This window comes from Phaethon aethereus (genome assembly GCF_964289735.1).
Source record: "Phaethon aethereus genome assembly, chromosome: 5".
In the NCBI taxonomy this organism is placed as follows: Eukaryota; Metazoa; Chordata; class Aves; order Phaethontiformes; family Phaethontidae; genus Phaethon; species Phaethon aethereus.
In genome coordinates, this window is record NC_138579.1 from 4,031,005 (window position 1) to 4,050,426 (window position 19,422).

General features: G+C 46.9%; 1 protein-coding gene across 1 annotated transcript; it reads left to right on the plus strand.

The window, feature by feature from the left end:
* Nucleotides 1-5,604: 5,604 nt before the first annotated feature.
* RTRAF (RNA transcription, translation and transport factor) lies at nt 5,605-19,217 on the plus strand (the record flags this gene model as incomplete). The annotated part of the gene is made up of 8 exons (XM_082000072.1): nt 5,605-5,665; nt 7,457-7,581; nt 9,047-9,146; nt 10,353-10,439; nt 11,570-11,658; nt 14,416-14,484; nt 18,313-18,361; nt 19,063-19,217. The coding sequence occupies 8 exons, from the start codon at nt 5,605-5,607 to the stop codon at nt 19,215-19,217; spliced, it is 735 nt and encodes a 244-aa protein (XP_081856198.1).
* Nucleotides 19,218-19,422: the final 205 nt, after the last annotated feature.

Sequence of the window (19,422 nt, forward strand, 5' to 3'; positions counted from 1 at the left end):
TTCTTCTTCTCCTACACCTCTGTGCCTCTGCCCTCCTCGCTTGCTCCGTGTCCTGCTCTTTCAGCTTCTCGGCAGCATCTCCTCCCCTCGGGGCTGTGCCAGGATGCCGCCCCACGGCGGGATGCCGCCCCATGGCGGGATGCTGCCCTGCCATGGGATGCTGCCCCACGGCAGGATGCTGCCCCCCCATGGGATGCCGCCCCACGGCGGGATGCTGCCCCGCCATGGGATGCCGCCCCACGGCGGGATGCTGCCCCATGGCGGGATGCTGCCCTGCCATGGGATGCTGCCCCACGGCAGGATGCTGCCCCCCCATGGGATGCTGCCCCACGGCGGGATGCTGCCCTGCCATGGGATGCTGCCCTGCCATGGGATGCCGCCCCATGGCGGGATGCTGCCCCGCCATGGGATGCTGCCCTGCCATGGGATGCTGCCCCGCCATGGGATGCTGCCCCACGGAGGGATGCTGCCCCACGGCGGGATGCTGCCCCCCCAGGGGATGCTGCCCCACGGCGGGATGCTGCCCACACGCGCTGGCTCTCCTGTTCCACCCCGCCACGATGGGTAGGGGCAGGGAAGCAGCCCGGGGAGCCGTGGGGCCACCCCTTCACGGAGGTGCCTGATACCTTGTTTACACACAGCCCGAGCTCCGCGCCCGGCTGGGGAATTACTCCCAGGTCCGGTCCATCCGCTGTCAGTGTTTCGGGGGACACATGCCACCTTTTTTTGGCCCTGCCTCGGGTTAATACTTGTGCGGACGTGGCTTGCCTCTCCTTCCCGCTGCGAAACACCTCCCGGCTTTCCCCACTCAGCTACACTCCTGGGAAACTTGGGGAATCATAATTTGGGGATCTGCATACAAAATTAGGTGGGTGTCACGTAGGGTTTTTGGGGGTCTGCAGTGACCCCGCTAAACTGTAGTACTGAATCAAGTATCAGCTTAAAAATCCCTGTGGATTCAAGAGGGCAATAGTCTTTAGGTACCTTTCAGCAAATTTTTCCAGCCCAAAACAAGGGCATTTTGGTTTTTCTACCTTTTCGTACTCTTTTTTCTAGTCTTCTATAGAGAAGACCAGGTGTTCTTACACTGGACTCAAAACTTTTGGCATCTGGAAACGTTTATACGACATGAGTGACCTAGATGGTCCTAGCCCTTCCGCGGTGGCTTTCGGCCTCCCCTAACCTCCCTGTTTCGATCTTTTTGCTACAGCTCACGTAGCTTTAGGATGAAGGACGGATGAAGTCGTTTGCTCTGCAGCTGGTTTCACTCTTGGTGTTACAGGGCAGACGTGTAAATACCCCGTCCCGGGTTTGTCTTTTCTTTTTAATGCTGATTTACCGTCACAGAGAGTGAAGCGCAGCCTGTCTGACCTGGGGCTCACACCCCAACCCTTCTCAAATTCTGTCATGAAGTGGTTTGTAATAATTTTTTTTAACGACTTGCGTATTTTACAACTCAAATTCTTAATAAATAAATGAAGAAATAAAGCTGCATGAAGAGTAGGGATGAGGGGGGGAATTCTGAATTAGCCTAAACTACTCATTCAAAGTGTTTCACGTTGCTGGTCTTTATTTTATGTTGGTAGTAGTGTTGACATTGGTGTGCTGCCAGGTATTTCACCCCAGTATTTATATTTACACAGATAGGGCTTTGTTAGCCGAGTAGAGTTCGCCTGCCAAGATCGTTTCCCCCCCTCGCAACAAAAATACCAGTCATCTCTCCATCCCGCTGCTGTATTTCCAGCGTGGTATCAAGTGACATTCAACTCTACCCCCAGGCTTTTAAAGAAAAATATCTGGAGTACTGGAAAAGGACTTTCCTTTTTTTTTCTACCAAGGTTGCTGGTGGCGGGGGCGAGTCTGATTCCTCCGGTGCCAGCCTGCTGCTTTTGGGGAGGGGGCGGTTGTAAGCCGGCGCGGGGAGGTTGGCGTTGTGATGTAGCGCATCCCCATCCCACGTGGTCTGTGTACTCGTTGGAAATAAAATTTTAGATTTGTTTCAAGCCTTTGGAGACGATGCTCTGTGCACGCCGGCCTCGGGAGAGGTGGGTTCCCACCCTGGTTGTGGTTGGATCCTGTTCCTGGGGGGCTTAAGGAGTCTCCCTGCTGGGCCGTGGGGTTTGGTAGGAGCTTTGGTGGCCATCGGCGAGGGAAAGCGAAACCTCTCGGGGCTTCAGCCCCCACCGAGCCGCAGCCTTCTGTTCCCACAGGATGAGCCAGCTCAGAGGGATCGGGCTCATTCAGGGTGGGACATTGCTCCTTGCTCGAAATCACCATCACTCAGAAATTGAGAGACACCTAAAAGCTCTAACTTCAGTGTCCGTCCCTTCTCCCCCCACTTTCCTTCTTCCCCCACCCCAGCAGCGAGTACAGGCTCTCCCCAGTGTCGCCTCCAGCACGCCCAGCACAGGATCCGGCCGCTGTGGTCCAGCCCGTAGCCCAGAGCAGGACTGGCCTCCTCTGGGGCTGTTTTGAGGAGACTCTGAGGCTCTGAGACCCCTCCTTGCTGCGGTGGGAGGCTGGGGAAGCGGTGATGGGGAGCAGGACAGCAGCCCAGCCCCATGCCCACCTTGTGCCCGGGCTGCAGCAAAGCAAAGCACCCTCCGTGCTCCCCGTCGCACCCACCTCCCTTCTCCGGTGCTTTCCAGAAGGATGCTCTGCTCCTACCAAATTTACCACATCCTGAATGTTCACTCCCGTTTCGTAAGGCCCTCGCAGGTGAATGACTTCCCGGCTAAGCGGACGGCCGTGGTTTGGGGCTGGTTACCCTCAGGTCATCTCTGGGGCGTGGAGCAAGGTGGCAGCGAGGGTTTTGCAATGAAACCCATCACCACTGAGCCCAGCACGGACACTGTGTAGGTATTTCAGTTTTCCGCACATGTTAAGAGCATCTCAGTGAGCAGCAAATGTTGCCTGCCCCCGGGGAGACAGCAGAAGTGTGCCCTGAACTTTTCTGCAACGGCTGGCTCAACTCTCGGCTCCCCATCCCTTGCTGCATCCATCCGGACAGCTTAAAAGAAAAACACACTGGTGTCACTGCGAAGGAGCAAGCCAACAGTCGCTCCCGCGATGCCTCGCCTGCTCGGCATGCCAAGCCAGGCGACGCTCCGCTGTTGCCATACCTCGCTGGCTCTCCTCCATTTCTAAAGCTTGTTCTGTTTCATCCTCACCTCCCCGGGCTTCAGCTCCGGAGCGGCGGAGGCACTGCCAAGCCGGCAGCATCTGCCGAGCTGGAGGAGGTGTGGAGTGCCCGAGGGAAGCGTAGGCGAGATGTTGCTCCCCACATGCCACACTGCTGCCCGCTCCGGCGCCGGCATGAGGCCCTGTAGGGCTTGCTAATGAGAATAAGCCCATTTGCACTAATTGCCCACTGGATATGAAGCATGCAATGGGAAGAGGAGAGGAGAAGCACAACCCCTCATCACAGCTTCTGGGGATGTCTTTGCCCTGGGGCACTTGCAGCGTGTTGCAGCAGGAGAGGTCGGACCCACCAGAGAAGGGAAAGATCCCCAAACCCAGGGTGAAATGGGGTTAGGAAGGCCAAGGGCTGTCCTGGAGATGATGAAGGCAGGAGAGGCGGAGGAAGGGTGAAGAGCCCCATCCTGCTGCTGGCACGGGACCATGCCGGCCACTGGCTGCGCATTTGTTGCCCCACACCTATGCGGAGGTTTCACCACCTCCATCGCTGGTCACTCTTGCTGCGGTGGACAACGTGTGACACTCGCATGGCTGAGGGCACATGCCCTCAGAGAGCCACACACCCCGGGGATGGTCCCAAGCTCCTTTTAACCATGCCAGGGTCTTTGTGCCTTTACTGCTCGCTCACATGTCACTGATTGCGCACACGGGCTCCGGCTGCGAAAGCCGAAGGAGGCAGAGCTGGCTCTCTGCCTGCTGCAGGCAGGGTGGGGAGCCCCTGCCCCTGGCTAAACCACTCCAGGAACGAACTGGAGGAGAAACGGTGAATGGAAGAGGAATGGTCCTAAAGGGGAAGGGAGGCAGAAGCCCCCCTGGCTCCTCCCGTGGCTCAGGGCGGCCATGGAGGAGTTTGGCTCAGCCCCACGCCACCCCACCATCCCAGCGCCGCAGTCGCCGGCTGCGTCGGCTGCCAGCTGGAGCGCTGGGAAGGGCTGGCACGGAGAGAAATGTCAGGATGAATATTGCATCGGCTCGTCGCGCTGTCAGCACGACGTCTGCAAAGTGCCACCCAAGCCGGGGAGGGGCGCAGGGGATGGAGGTGGTCTCGCTCCCAACCCGGGCTCATTGCCTTCTCCAGGCAGAACCACCCAAAAAACCCTTAAACGGGCATCCTTCACCTGCTGCTGGCAATGTGCAGAGCCCTTTTGCAAAATGCCACCAGAGCAGAAACTTTTCCTGACCATAAACCATAGAACACCCCCCCGGAGATGACTGAAATATATCTGGGAGCAAGAACCTGATGACGAACATCAGCAGCGTTCACATGGAAAACAATTTAATTACAAGCTGGACGTGGCACGGAAAGGAGAGGGGGCTCAGGCTCGGCAGGCAGCCGCACCCCTGCCTGTCCCTGCCCAGAAACCCCCTTCACTGCTTCCCAGGAGAATGATTCACGTGTGGTTTGAAGACTATATAAAAGGCCGGGTTTTTAAACTCTGGAGAGCAAACATCACACGCTCACTGAGAAGGGAAAACAACTGCCCCTTCTCTGGTGGGTTGGTTTTTTCCCCTCCAGAAAGGTCAGTTCTGCTCTTGCTTAATTTCGTGAGGGACTTCTTGGCATCTGCACCGCCACGCTGCAGTGGGGGGAGTGCGATGTTAAAAATAGAGCGAATACGGGTGGAATCACAAATCCCCCGATGCTGACAGCAAAGCCCCCTTGCTAGCTGGCCCCATAGCCCTTGCTGCGGGCCCACGGCACTGCCCGGCGTGGCGGCTGGGGACAACCCACCCCAAGAAACGCCCTCAGGGGCACTAGGTCCCACTGCACTGCTTGTGGGGAACATGGTGGGCCCCAGGCCAGCCTCCAGCCTCAAGGGTCACCACAGCGTGCCCAGGAACTGGAGGTGCCCATCCCGTCCCAGAGTGTGGGGCACCAGGCTGGGCCTCCTAAGACCCTTCTGCCCCTCAGGGGGTGCTGGGGTGGATGTGGGGCAGATACGGGGTGGCAGAGGGCCATGGGGGAGCTTGTGCCCCTCAGCCCCACACGCAGCCCTAGGTCCCTGTGCCACTCAGATCCACATGTGGCCCCAGTGCTGCCCAGTGCTCCCCATGCGACCCAGTACAGCCCAGCGCTCCCCAGGGCTCGCCCCACAGCTCCGCACCGCGGCCTACACACCGACCCCAGCCTGCCCCAAGCCCCGCCCCCTGCTGTAGGCCCCGCCTCTGTCGCTGTCCGCCTGCCGTCGTGTCAATAAAGCTGGATAAAGGGCCACTTCCCTTCCCGGCAGTCCTCTCCGCCCTCTGATTGGTAGCGGAGGCTGCCGCTCGGCTTGCGCTGGCCAGTGAGCGGGCAGAGTGCGGGAGGAGTGGGTGTTCCTTCCCGTCCGCCCGTCGCCTCGGCCTGAGCGGGGAGAGCGGCTGGGCCCGGCCGTCAGCGGAGGCGCCGCCGGCGGCACCGGCACCATGTTCCGCCGCAAGCTCTCGGCTCTCGACTACCACAACCCGGCCGGCTTCAACTGCAGGGGTGAGGGGCTGCGGCGGCGCTCCGGGGGGTCACCGCACGGCGACTTCACCCACCCCCAGCCCGCCTTCTTTCCGCCCGTCTCCTCACGTACCGACGGCCTTGCCACCTGCCCTCAGGGCCCCTCTTTGAGGCCGGGGCGGCTCGCCTCTTCCCGTTGCCATCCCCTCACCTCAGCGCTTCGGAAACCTCCCGCCCTCACCCCCACCGTGTCCCCGTGTCTCCCGGGCCGGTGGGGGTGAGGAGGGAAGGTTAAGGCTGGAAGGGTCTGTGGGGCTCTGAGTGTTAGTGTAGCTCTTTGGGTTCAAAGTTTTAGCTGGAGCAGATTATTGAGGAAAAGTCCCGAGTTTCTGCTGGGAAAACCGGGAGCCCTGGGCATCGCAGGGCGTGTGTGCGGTTGGTTTGGTTTTGGTGGCTCTTGGAGCGTTGTGTGGGGACAGAGCAAAATCAGAGACACAATCCGGGGGTAGACAACGTCGTTGCTGTTCTTGGCCTCCTCCCGTCAAGAGTCTTGGTTTACGTAATGCGGGAGATGGGAGTCATGCGTGCCACAGAAAACAGCCTTCTCTGTTCCGTTATCCTGCCTGGAGCCCAATGTGTTCTGTACACAAAGCAAGGCAGAGACAGTGTGGTGAATAAGGAGTAGTCTACTAATGTAGTTAGAGCTGTTTTTTAATACACTGATGCATATCAAGACTTTGATGTTTGATTTTTGCAACAATTAACTTCTTTTCTTGCTTGAAAGGGCCTTGTAACAAATGTCTTTAGCCAGTGGGATCAATTGTAAGCTTCAGGCCATCTTTGTAATAGGTTTTTTCTATCAGTGCTTCTGGTAGACTCTGCTCTCTTTCAAGGGGCGTTGTCTACTGGCATCTTCTTAAGTTCCTTATGGTTAACGCTCCTTTTTTTTCCTTTAAGGTTCATTTTGTCACCGTAGAAGATTTAAAAGGCCTTATTGGAAGCTTTCACGTGTGTTGTGACTGTGTCTCTGTTTCTTACAGCACATTCAATAGAAGTAGGGCTCTTGCATCCTTTAGAAGACACTTTTGAGAAGCAAACATATCATTCTCATCCCCGATGGGGAAAATGGTGTGCTTACCTGACTCTGAGATACAGGAGGACATTAAATTCATTAACTTGGGATATTAAAGCTCATCCAATGCCAAAATACTACAGCTGGTCTTTGAGGGGCCAGTGATACCCTAGAGCTGTGGTCTGCTGTATCCAGAAGTGAATTCTGTCGCTGAAGTGCAGGTGCAGGCTAATTGCTTCGTTTGTTATTAATATCTTTGGACCACGGTCTTTGTATTGTGGAATTCCAGCTCCCAAATAATGAGATGTTAGGTCAACAATCAAGAAAAGTTGAGTCAATGGTGAAGGAAGAAAATGTCTTTGTGCAGTCACGAGATGTGTGTATTCTTCTTTGGAAGGCAGGGAGGAGTTACTGCTGCACGTAACATGTTTGTCCGAAGAACAGGGTTAGGAACTGAATTTCTCTATCACCGTTTCACCTTTCCTTCTGCACTTAACAAGCTATAACTATATTCCAAATAAAAACAATCTGTTGGCTGATGCCTTTTCGTGTAGTCACTCCACCATAGCCAGTTTGAAGTGATTTGAAAACTGAAAAACCCTCAGTGTTGAGTTTTGGTCAGAGGTTATCCCAGAATACATGATTTTAGTGTTAGGTAGATCTTTCTTTATGGGAAGATACGAAAGTGCTTGGGGGCATCAGTATTTGTATGAATCAGAGTTTTGCCCTTGGTTAATTACTTTGATTACTTCTCCTGACAGATGAAACAGAGTTCAGAAATTTTATTGTCTGGCTTGAAGACCAGAAAATCAGGCATTACAAGATTGAAGACCGAGGGAATTTAAGAAACATACACAGTGATGACTGGCCCAAATCATTTGAAAAGGTATTTTGTTGTTTCAAGTGCATTTTTAAATTATAAAGATGTCTTATGTAAATGGCGATTAATAGCTGCTATAGTTATTGAATGTAAGTGACTCTGAATATTTGTTCTGTCTCTGAACTCTTATGTTTCTAGGAATTTAACTGTATTATTGAAGCCAAACTGTAAGAGTTAAGATGGTAGCATGTTTTGTACATAATTTTCACTCGGCTGTGTTTTTTGCAATAGGTGGTATCTATCCTAATCTGTTTCTTGCCTGATTTGATTCAGCTCTTGAAGTAGAAAGAAAATTGACTACAAATAAACAGCTTTTTCTGCATTAATGATTCTTATGTGCCAAAAGGAAAATGGATTAGGCTAATGCACTTGTAAGCTTTGCGTGTGGAAGAAAGCTACTACAGCTCATCTCTGCACCTCTTGTTATTTCAGATAGATTTCCACTGCTAGCACAAAGCGTGGCAAGCAGCCATCATTTTGTGAGTGATCTCCTGTGGGCTTGTGAGCATTTTGAGTCACCACAGGGCTCTTGAGCTTTCTCTCTTGCTTCCCATTTCCTTTTTCTCCAAACAGCCCTACGAGGAGCTGAAAATGCTGCTCTGTAATGCTCCATTGCCCATTTGTCTCACTTTTTTTTTTTTTTTTTTTGCCTTCCCCCTCCCCTCTGGAACTGCTGGCCTTGCTCATTGCCCAGGAGGATTGGAGTTGCAGTGCCCATGCTTTGCATGAGGGAGCCTAAAGCATTATAATATCAGACACATTCCCTGCCTGCTTGTCCTCTCCAGCCCCTGGTGCCCTTTCCCTCCAGTGCTGCTGCTGCCGGAGTAGGGGCTGTGTGGGCACTTCTCTCCGTCCAGCAAAGGGACTCAGCAGAATGTTGCTATGTCCTGGGCTTTGGCAGTCTCGACAGCAGGTTGGGCTGGGTCCTGTGTTCTGGCTTCAGAAGAGCAAAGACGGTGCCCCAGCCATGTTTTGTCCTCTCCCACTGTACACAATCCCTAAGAAAGGAAAAATTACTTCTGCTGCCCCTCAGAATCCTCTGATACCAGTATTGTGAAAGTCTTAGGTAGCATCATTCCTCCTTCCTGCTTTAGATGGGAACTTTTTGATGCAATTTGTTCTCTTGTCCTTTCCCGTACTTCCACTTACTGTGTAAAATGAACAGAGAGCAAAGAAAAAGGTATTTTGGTGTCTCTGGTTGCAGCCTGACAATGAATAACATTCATTAAAAAGCATGTGCCATTACTAAACGGCAGACTCACGTTAGCGGTGGATTGGAGCGCTCTAAAAAGTCTTGGATGGATCAGATGCCGCAGCAGGACGTCTCACAAAGATGCTTCTTGTTAATAACTATCTTCTAAATACTGTAAGGTCTGTGGGAAAGTGACTGTTTGCAAAACAATTCTGTGCTCCTAGCTAATTCATACAGGTCAATAACATCTATTTGTTTTCTCCTTTTTCTACTCCGCAGTATATGAAAGACGTAAACTGCCCCTTCAAAATACAAGAACGACAAGAAACAGTGGACTGGCTTCTCGGCTTAGCGGTTAGGCTCGAGTATGGAGATAATGGTATGGGTGAATTTAATATTTCAAATGTGTCTTTCTATTTAATTTTATGAAGTATTTGTCAAAGGAAGACAATGTCAAAAGTATGAATTGTTTTCTTAAAAAATACAATTTAATCTGCTTGATTTTGCACCATATTCAGATGTGAACTGTTTCTGTTCAGCTCAGCTCCCATGGGACAGTGCAGTAGCATTCCTGAATTTATTACTTTATTTCTGGACATAGCAAACCCCATTGTATATATTTATACCCTTCTCCCTGTGGGATTGCCTTTATGAGAACTTACTCTAAAGTGTATTAAATGCGTTTTCTTTAGTACCACATTTATATGGTTGAATATAAATAAGTTATTCTTAGACCCTTGGTTTACAGGGAGCAGACGCTGAACCCTTGGGAACTAGGGCAAGGTTATGAAAAAGTTGAGTTTAATCTCAACAGTCAGCAGCAGTTTCATTTCCTTATAGCGATAGCGCAGATACAAACATAATTACTGGTGGCAAACATAGTAATAGCTAAAGTACTGTTTTCCATTACCTTTAATTCCTGCAGGGCTAAGCTCTGCCCATGACAAGGATGGGATATAAATACTTGGAGTCTGTAGAGCTGGTTCTCAGTCCCTTATGATGGAGAAAGCGAGCTGCCTGTTACTCAGGGGTACATGAAGAGAGAGGAGCCAGGAGGTCCTTAAGAGGCTTGAAAAACCCCTCTGTGGGTTGTAGATGAATGCTGCACTCTATAAAACAAAGCCTTCACTGGAAATGTTTTACTCACTATTTAGAACCAACTTCAGTCTGTAGTTGTTGAGCCCTATGTATGCCGCTGGTTGAGGCAGAGGGCCAACGCTAGTCGAACTGATGGATTTTAAAAGTAGAAGAACTGTAAGGTGCATCTGGTTCAGCCTTCTGGGATGAAGACTGTAGGAAGAGCCTTCATCAAGAGTGTAATGCCCTACGTAAGTGTGGAGCATGCTCTGATGCTGCTCTGGGATAGCACATAAGCTCTTTGCAGATGGGAGCTGTTGGGGTAGCTCACTAAAATGGCAGCCTTTGGGCACCTCAGTAGGGAGCTCCAAAACATCAGCGTATAAGCCCAGAAGGCTCTTAGGCAATTACAACACCCCAAAAATACAGCTATCACAACCTACAGCTTGCCTCTGAACTTTTTGTCATTAGCTCTAATGGTTTCCATGTTGACTTCTTAATTTAACAGCTGATAAGTATAAGGATTCTACCCCTGACGGTGCTAAAAATACCGACAATACAGCAAAAAATGCAGAACCGCTGATTAACTTGGACGGTAAGTGTGCAGCAACCTACTGTATGGATGCATCATACATGAATGTGTTCCAGTGCCTGTGTGATGTTCTTTGGATTTTAAGTTGTTAGTTACTGATACACATAACCTTTTAAAGCCCCACTTAAAGCTTTAGGAACGAAGGGTTCATAAATTCTTTTTACCGATGGCTCAAACTGCCTCTCTGCGAACAGTGTTTTGAGAGTTACTTTGAGTTATTTGCACTTGTCTGCAATCCTACTGAAGGAAAGGGGAACTGCTCCATGTGAATCCCAGGTATCTGGATGTGCACTGAGGTAGAGCTTTTCCTGTTGGGGAAGGGCAGGGGGGAGCATCTTCCCCAGCAGAATGAGGTGCCCAGAGACTTGATCAGACATCAATAAGTTGGAAAGGCTTTTCTCAGGCAATGGGGAAGCAGTTGAAAGGTGTTATCTTAACAGCTTTGCAGAGACCTCTGTGAAACATGAGTACTCACTGTGGGTTAGGGTGAAATAATATGATACCTTTTGATTCTAGACTCTAACATATCTTTAAAAAAAAAAAGCTAAGGAAACTTGATGGCAGACTGTTTACTTCAATACTGTCATGTATTACCTGTTGGCTTGGGCTTCCCTACCTGTACCTCATAATCACTGTAATTTTTTTAACTGCCAGACACATTCACTATAAATGAAAGTGGTAGGAAAGAGCTACTAAAAGTAGCCCTAAATCTGCCAAGTCTTCTCTCATTGCTCCTTCTACAAAAAGACAGCTAGGAATTGGTCCTGCTGTCACCCAGCAGGCACAGGTCTGCTCTGCAGTGATAGAAAGATTTATAAATGAGAACACCTTCATGTCATTGGCTTCATTTTTAAAGACTTAACACAGGTTTCCTGTGTGGTAAGACACATGCAATACATTTGGCATTGAAAACAAAGCTGTTTGTGCTTGGATGCTGTTCTGCAACCTGGTTCCAAAGCCTAGTGCATGCTTTAATTGCTTTTTAGCCAAACTAAGTGGTTGCACACTGCTGTGTATCCATGGCCTTGCCCATCCTTGAGAGCAATCCGATACTGTGGAGACAGGAAGCTGATTCTGTTTTTTGGAGCCATATAACTTGCATATATTTTTAATGATGATGATTATTTTTACAGTGAATAATCCTGATTTCAAGGCTGGAGTGATGGCTTTAGCTAATCTGCTTCAAATTCAGCGACATGATGATTACTTGGTAATGCTTAAGGTGAGTTTCATGGTTTTCAGACCTCCTTTCGTCCTTCTTTTCCCCAATGGCTGGTATGTTTGTAATAGCTTATGGTGCACAGTTACTGATAACTATGATTTTTTAAGGCACAAATAGAAAGTAAAACTCATCCTGTATGTGCCTTTTCAAGCGGATAAGAACACAGAATATGAATTACGGAAATTATTGCAGCCATAATTACCTTGGTAAACAATTTAATTGTAGCTGAGTTCCTGGAATTCCAACAGTGAGAACTGTTGTTCAGAATTTGAAGTGCTCTAGGTTAGCTGAAGTACTGCTTTATGTGTTTTTAATGAACCTCAGAAATATTGAGGAATACACTCAAAGGAGAAGATTGTATTCCAGTGCTAAAAATTAAGAGACACTTGAAAACATAGAGGCTAAGTGATGCAAAGGATGTTTTAAAACAACCAACCTAGGGAGAAGCCACAGTTACAAGCTACCTCCTCCTAACTTGTGGTCCTTTGAACTGTTTACTCCTTGTCATTACTGAAGTCAGTTTAATTTAGTCTTGCCAACTAACCATGGCTGTTAAATGCAGTAAATTGGCTAATTTTCTAAAGCATCTTTTTTATGACTTTGAGCAAATTTGTGACTTAGTGGTGGAACTCTGTAGTTATCTGTAAATTTTGCGTCCAACTTGTACTGTATTTTTGAAGTACTGTATTTAATGAGACTGTAGCAATCCTGAGTTCCTACTTGATCATGTCATAATATGGAAATAAGCTTAGTTTTCTTTGGCACCGAAATAAACTCATTTCACTGAAAAAACAGTAAGGTCTGTTCATTACAGTAGCTGTGATATTTGCTAACCTTTTTTTGGAGAAACTAAATGCTGTGGGTGTTGAAGTTTGTATAGTGTGTGTAAGTCTATAACAGGTATACTTAAACAGTATTATCATGTTAGCCTGGTTTCTTAAGGAAATGATGGCCTGCAGTTATCCCATCAACCACTTTCTCTTTACAGTATGGTATCCTCCTTTGCCTTCCCAAAATAGCCTTTGAACTCTTCATCGGTCTTTAAAGGGTGGTAGAGATCTTGTATATCAAACCCCTACCAAAAAAAAAACCCCAAACCCTGAAAAAAAAAAATCATTGAAAAGGGATATCAGATAGAGAGAGAAAAGACCCTGTGAATGGTGAGGTTGAGGATCTGCAGCATGAGCTCAGTCCTTATTAGACAGAGTTTCTTCAGGTCTTCTTACAGGATTGTCCTGAGGCTAGCAAACTTTATTTGGGTTCGTCTAATTTGGTACTAGCAACTCAAAGAGATAGCGGAATGTGTTTTCTGCATAAATGCATTTACACTTCTGTCACTATTTCTACATTTCTAGTCTCACTTTTTTCAGACAGAAGTGATTGGACAAAACCACCAGCCTGAATTTTCTTGCTTTTAATTATGGTGAGAACAAATTCCTGCAATGGCAATTCATGTTACATCAACAGCAGCAATGCTAGATTTCAGGGTTTCATGGTGTTAGCATGTGTCAGTGAAACTCTTAATTCACCACAATAAGCAGGTTTGCATTGCACATGCAGAGAAGTTATGATCCCTATTCAGGCTTGGACGCTCTGGAATGGATGCTTAGGGAAGGCCAAAATGCACAAGTGTGCCACAGACTTCTGGCCAGATCTTGGTCAGAGCGAGCAGAGGGATATTTGGAGTCCCATTCTGTTAATTTACATCTGGCAAGTTGATCAGAAAGCATCTATGTAACACAGTTGGATATCTTTTTTCAGTGCCTTTTGCATTAGAAAAAATTCTCTTAGCCAAGGTCTGGTTTCACTGCTGGAATTTAAACTCCTCATCAAATCACTCTTTTTGTCCAGGCTACTCCCTTCAGTTAAGAAGATTTCTAGAAGCATTCAGTGGCAACTTTTTAGTATCATCCCAACTTTAATGATGACCAAAACTGGGAGAAATCTTGGGGGAGAAACATGAAGTAGTAAGACTGCTTCTGTCACATTTGGCTACTCATCAGGGAAAGTCTGAGGAATGTGTTTGACAGACCCAGTTCTTTCTGGTGGAAGTCTGCCTGCATAGTATTCCTTCAGTTATTTTTAGAGGCGCTTACAGCTGTAGGTATCAGTAACTGATAGCTCCGATACGATTTCATGCTATGTACTGGAGCCAGTAAAAACAGATGAGCAGCAGGATTGTTAAACTCAAGGCTCTTCTTGTTCTGTCTCTAAAAATAATTCCTTTCTGTTCTCAGTCTCTTTAAAACCTGGGTGGGTAGCCTTGCTCCAGGTTTCTCTGCATGTGGAAGATGGTTCAGCACCTACTAAAAGATGCTGATAGCAGGATTTCCTTCCTGAAGAAGCTGTATTGCCGCAGTGTTAAAGGTGTATGATCTCAGAAAAATAAAAATGGTGCTGCCGCTTTGGGATCACAGTCAGGTCATTCTGGGAATTGCAAGCTTTCTTGACTGTTCCTGGTACTTGCAGTTTCTGGCCTAGTAGTGGTTGAAATTAATAGTGTAATGTCCTTGTCTCTTCTGGTTAAGCTGCCTTCCTGCAGTGAAAGAGGCTATACCTGTGTAAGATACTACTTGCAAAGAGTAGTGTTGTTTGAAAAGGTTTAAGTCTGAAAGAGTTTTCCATAAAGTCTTTCACAAAACTGTGGATTTGAGGTTATGCTAGGTTATAATGTTGAAATTTCTTTTCCTTTTGAAATTGCTGAGGAATGCATCAAGACAGATATTAATTACTCCTGCCTTTAAATGTTTTTCCTAGGCAATTCGCATTTTGGTTCAAGAGCGCTTGACGCAGGACGCCATAGCGAAGGCCAGTCAGTCCAAGGAGGTTTGTATCTACACTGCACGACTTTAGTGTTAATTATGCCACATCACGTAAGGAAGTGTAGGTGTTGCTTCCGCTAGCAACCTGGTCTAGTGGGAGATGTCCCTGCCCATGGCAGGGGGGTTGGCACCAGATGATCTTTAAGGTCCCTTCCAACCCAAACCATTCTGTGATTCTGTAAGTGTGTGCCATCTCAGTCAAAACTGGTTCTGTTTAAATACTTTCACTTAGGGGGTTGGTGGAAACTTGCTTTATCTTCGCCATCCTGATTCTAAAAAACCCAGAGGATTGTAGAGAGTATACAAAGCTCTCTCTGTTTCAGTTGAATACAGACATATGTACCTGCATGATAGATCATGTAAAGAATCTGTTCTCCTATCCTCGTTATTTGCTCGAGGATTACCCTTGCTGTTCAGTGCAGCAGGCCTACAGTATTAGAAGAAACGTATGACCTGGCTTTTCCTTGGAGCCAGCAGCGCTGGCTGCGTAAGCAGGTTGAAACGCTCCTTGTATGGAGTGTTCTGCTTTGTACGTACACCTCGTATATGTTTAAGGAATGGGATGCTGGACATCCAGTTCTTCCCTCCCCACCTTCCTCAAAAAGAGAAATGGTGAAGGAAGCTTCTGCACTTAAAACCTCAGATTTTGCGGAATTACTTTCTAATCGCAAGCTGTCTGTTGGTAAGATGTTGCAGGGGATGACTGTGGTTTTTTCAGATTGTCATTTCTTAAACATCCCAGTTCTCCAGCTCTTCCTCTCTGGCACTTGGCGCAGCAGCTGTGGGCTTTGGGTCTTGGGCGCAGCCAGGGAAGGCAGCTTCTCTTGCCCTGCAGGTGTATGTTTGGAAGTGTCCCTGCTAAAGGAACAGTATCTGGTCAGAGAGTCTTCATCTTTTCTGGCAGCTGCTCAGAACAGCCCATGCTGTATTTATTATCATAACACTGCTTATGGTGTTTACTCAGTGGCAATCGCAGGTGCTCTCAGTTGCAATGCAGTAATTGCCAGAAGTGTTGGAACAGTAAATCAAAGCTTTGGTGTTGTATATCCATAAAACCGTAAAAGAGCAGGAAAATATGAAAGCGCTAAGACTGCTGCGGTCATTTTAGTTTCTATAACTAATGTTAATAAAAAGATGCTTTTAGTTGTTGTTTACATAGCTACACAGCTGATATGCAGGGGTCAAAATGGGATTTTCTGTGAGTTTGGCAGAACTAGCTGCTTTGAGGAACAGTGAATATTTTTCATGACAAAAAATTGTTCATATTTGATAGGTCTTCAAAGCATCATCAGATCTTAGGTTGAAATGTTGCTGTGTCACTGAATGTGATATATGTCTTTGGGAGTGTATTCTTACTAGGAATGCTAAATTTCAAGTGAGGTGAAGAAAAAGCAGGGGGGCGGAGGCAGGAAAACAGCTTTATCTGTGCCAGCAGCAATCAACATTGTAATGTACCACGTGAATGAAGAAAATATCTTAAAAGCAGAAGGGATGGTGGGGTTGCAGGGTAGGAGAGGAAAAATAAACCTCTGCTGCTGATTTTTGGCTAGTTTGTTAATGGCCAAAATATTAGCCAGTGACACTTTGTATAATAACCTGCTTCCAGGGACAAGGCTTATAAATGTCTGACTGCTGCATGGCAGATGACTTAATATACAAAATGTCATGAGTTGCATTCTTGGCAATATCAAGATAGAGCGGGGAGATACAGAGATGTTCTCTGACTGAAGGATGCCTGTAAGGACTATGCTGGGGACGCTTCTACTGCTGTGCTTGTGGTTTAAATGTACCAAATAAAATGAGATTTATCCTATTGACTTGTCAAGGTTAGCTTTTCAAGACAAGCCATTACTTTTTTTTTTTATTAGTTTGAATGGCTGGCAATTCCATGTATTCAGTGTCTAGACAGGATTCAGGTTTATACTGACAGACTCGTAGGCTGTCCTTCTGGGCTTTCCTCGCCTGATGAGCATATCCTAGGTGGGATCAAGTGCAACGAACGCCCTTCAGGATCACTTTAAGGATGCTCCTGAGGGCTGTACCTGGGGCATGTTTAAAAGCACAACAAAGTAGGTATATTTTCCCCCTACTCTGAAATCTGGAAACTTTTTTCCTCTCACTCCCAGGGAAACTAGTTTTACTATCGACATGTCCACTTATAGGGGAGATAGCTCAGTGGTCAGGCCCATTGCAAGTGTTTTGTGCAGCAGTTTTAAATTCAGTTTTTGGGGAACGAGGCTGAGAAATGAAGTAGTCTGTGTGGTAATGGATTTAAAGATCCTTCTCATTTTGTTCCCTGTTTGAAGCTGCTGTGCAAATGAGCTTGTCCTGTTGTAGCTGTAGCAGCAGTGGGTGCCTGTACAGCCCAGTACCCGCTACGAGACTATGGCTATGGGCTGTGGGGCTTGGGAAAGGCCAGTCTACTGCTCTGGCAAAGACAGCTTTCACCAGAGGGAGCAGGCAGCAGCATGTGCAGCCAGAAGGGAGCTAAAATATGGGGTAGAGGGAGGAGGGCAGGGTAAGTAGTGTCCCGCTACCAGGGTGTCTTGGAAGACCACCTCTGAAGGTGCCGCTGTGGTCACTCAGCATTGGAGGTGCCTGCAGTGGCCCTAGGGAATTCATCCACAAAGAACCAACTGAAGCAATGTTTTGCTGCTTGTATGGCTCTGAGAACACACTTGGGTGGCAATGAGGTCTTTGCAGCCTTAAGTATAAACCTGGTTTCTTAAATAGTATGTGTGTGAAGTCTGATATCGCTAGGATCTGTTTGAAGTGGCATTCTTAACAAGCTGTTCAAATTTTAACAACGCAGATATATTTTTAAGATTGAACATCCATTTTACTGTAAAGGCCATGGAAAGGAACCACTTCTTGAAAATGGGGTATTAGAGTTAGTTTCGGTCAGCATTTTGTATTTAGTTTGCATTGTTTTGATCAGCTCAGATGTTTGGTTTTTTACATGTATATAAAGGCCTTTAAAAAAAACCCTCACTGTTTAGAAGGTTTACAACCCCATGTTGCAGAGTTTGACTAATAGTATTGAACTGAAATGTTTTTGTTGTGCCAAATGGAAATGTTGAAAAAAGTTAGAGCAGTAGTAAAAGCAAATTCTAAGATTTGCATTGTTTAAGTCTAATTTTATGTGCATGTTGAAACATGGCAAGTGATTGTTTAGCATGACTGCTCCTCCACAGCTGGAGAGGGTAGAGGAAGGAGAGCAATGCCTATAAATGACCACTAATAAACCTTTCCTTGTACTGTCTTAATAGAGCAAGTATTTGGAAAATTGAATGTTTAGCTTTATTCCTAAGCTTAACACTTGAGAAAATGCTTCTGGGAACGTTGATGGAGGTTGCAAGCTCAGTGCTTGAGAAACTCGCTTGATTACAGAGAATTTTTACCACTCTCTCTCAAATCGGCCAGTGCTTTGAAAACTGGCAGCTGTTTAAAGCCAGTAGTTTCTAAGAAAGCCTAGTTTGTGCATGCTTTTTGTTTGTCTGGGTAGCGAAGTTGCTGGATTGGGTGTTCTCTTGCAGCACTGTTGTTAGCCTTTTAAGGATTGAATGTGGGCAGTGTGTATCCAATGGGGTTTGCCTGACGAGTAGGGGGATTATCAAGCATGAAAATTTTTCTTTATTAATACTCTGGGTTTGATGTTTGAGGACACAAAGGCACTCCTGTGTAATCAAGCGTGATGACTTTTCAAAGTTGTCACATGTGTCTATATAGTGTCCTCTGCTCCAGAGTTACCTGCTGTAGTGCTTGATTTTATTTTCCAGAAGTACAAAATGACATTTCTAATTATATTTGAACATGCTTTTTCTTTTTAAAGGGTTTGCCTGTTGCTTTAGAAAAGCACATTCTTGGCTTTGACACAGGAGGTAAGCGGTTCTCTTAATGTTACTTTTTAAATAGCGATGTTTGCCTTTGTCAAAGTATATTACTGTCAAATATGTAGCTAATGTGTACAGTAAAAAAGCCTGTAGTGGAAAGAATTGCTCCCTCCTAGCTTGTTACTTATAAGCACTCTTGAGCATTTTGTTTTGGAACAGAAAAGCATTAAATCTTAGCTGTGGAATAGGTTGTTTCAGAGTAATATTTAAATAACAGCTTCTAAGGGCAGCCACGTTTGCAAGCGGAAGGAATGCATCTCGTTACTGTTGTCTTGTAAATCTCGCTTCTACCAGCAGAGGACTTCTGTGCTTCTTCGTGTGTTTTAGCTGCATAATTTATCTAAAATCTAATCTAATCAGCATGACCTAATAGATTATTTTGTAAGGAATGGACCCCACTAGTCTACCTTCGCTTTTGCCCCATGTACTAAATTACTTCTTGGAATGCTCCATACTGACCCGACTTGGCTGTGGATTACTGCCACGGCTGCAGGAAGCTGAGCGAGGTTTTGCAGAGCACCCTGTCCCTCTATAGCAGCAAGGAGGGTTGTTTCCTATTTCAAGTAGGAAAACCACAAGCATGGATAAAGTGCAGAGCATTAACTTTTAAGTTTAGATTAAGCTTTTCTGAAGACCTTCATATCAGGTGAAAATGCTTGATACGACTTCTCTTTCTGCAACTCACCCAGATGCTGTTCTCAATGAAGCTGCCCAAATTCTCCGACTGCTGCATATAGAGGAGCTCCGAGAGCTGCAAACAAAAATTAACGAAGCGATTGTAGCAGTTCAGGCGATTATTGCTGATCCCAAGACGGACCACAGACTGGGGAAAGTCGGGAGATGAACAGACAAAAAGCTTTTAGTCTCTTGTGTACTTAGTATAACTCTGTACAACTCTGGCATGCAGTTTGAAATGGTATTATTTTACTGTTTGGAAAGAAAACAGGAAATTGAATTCTGACTTCTAATGAATTATCACTTTTCTTTAAATAAATGAAGCTGGGGAGAATAGACAAGTTGTTCTGATTAGCTCTGAGTTGGCAAATACG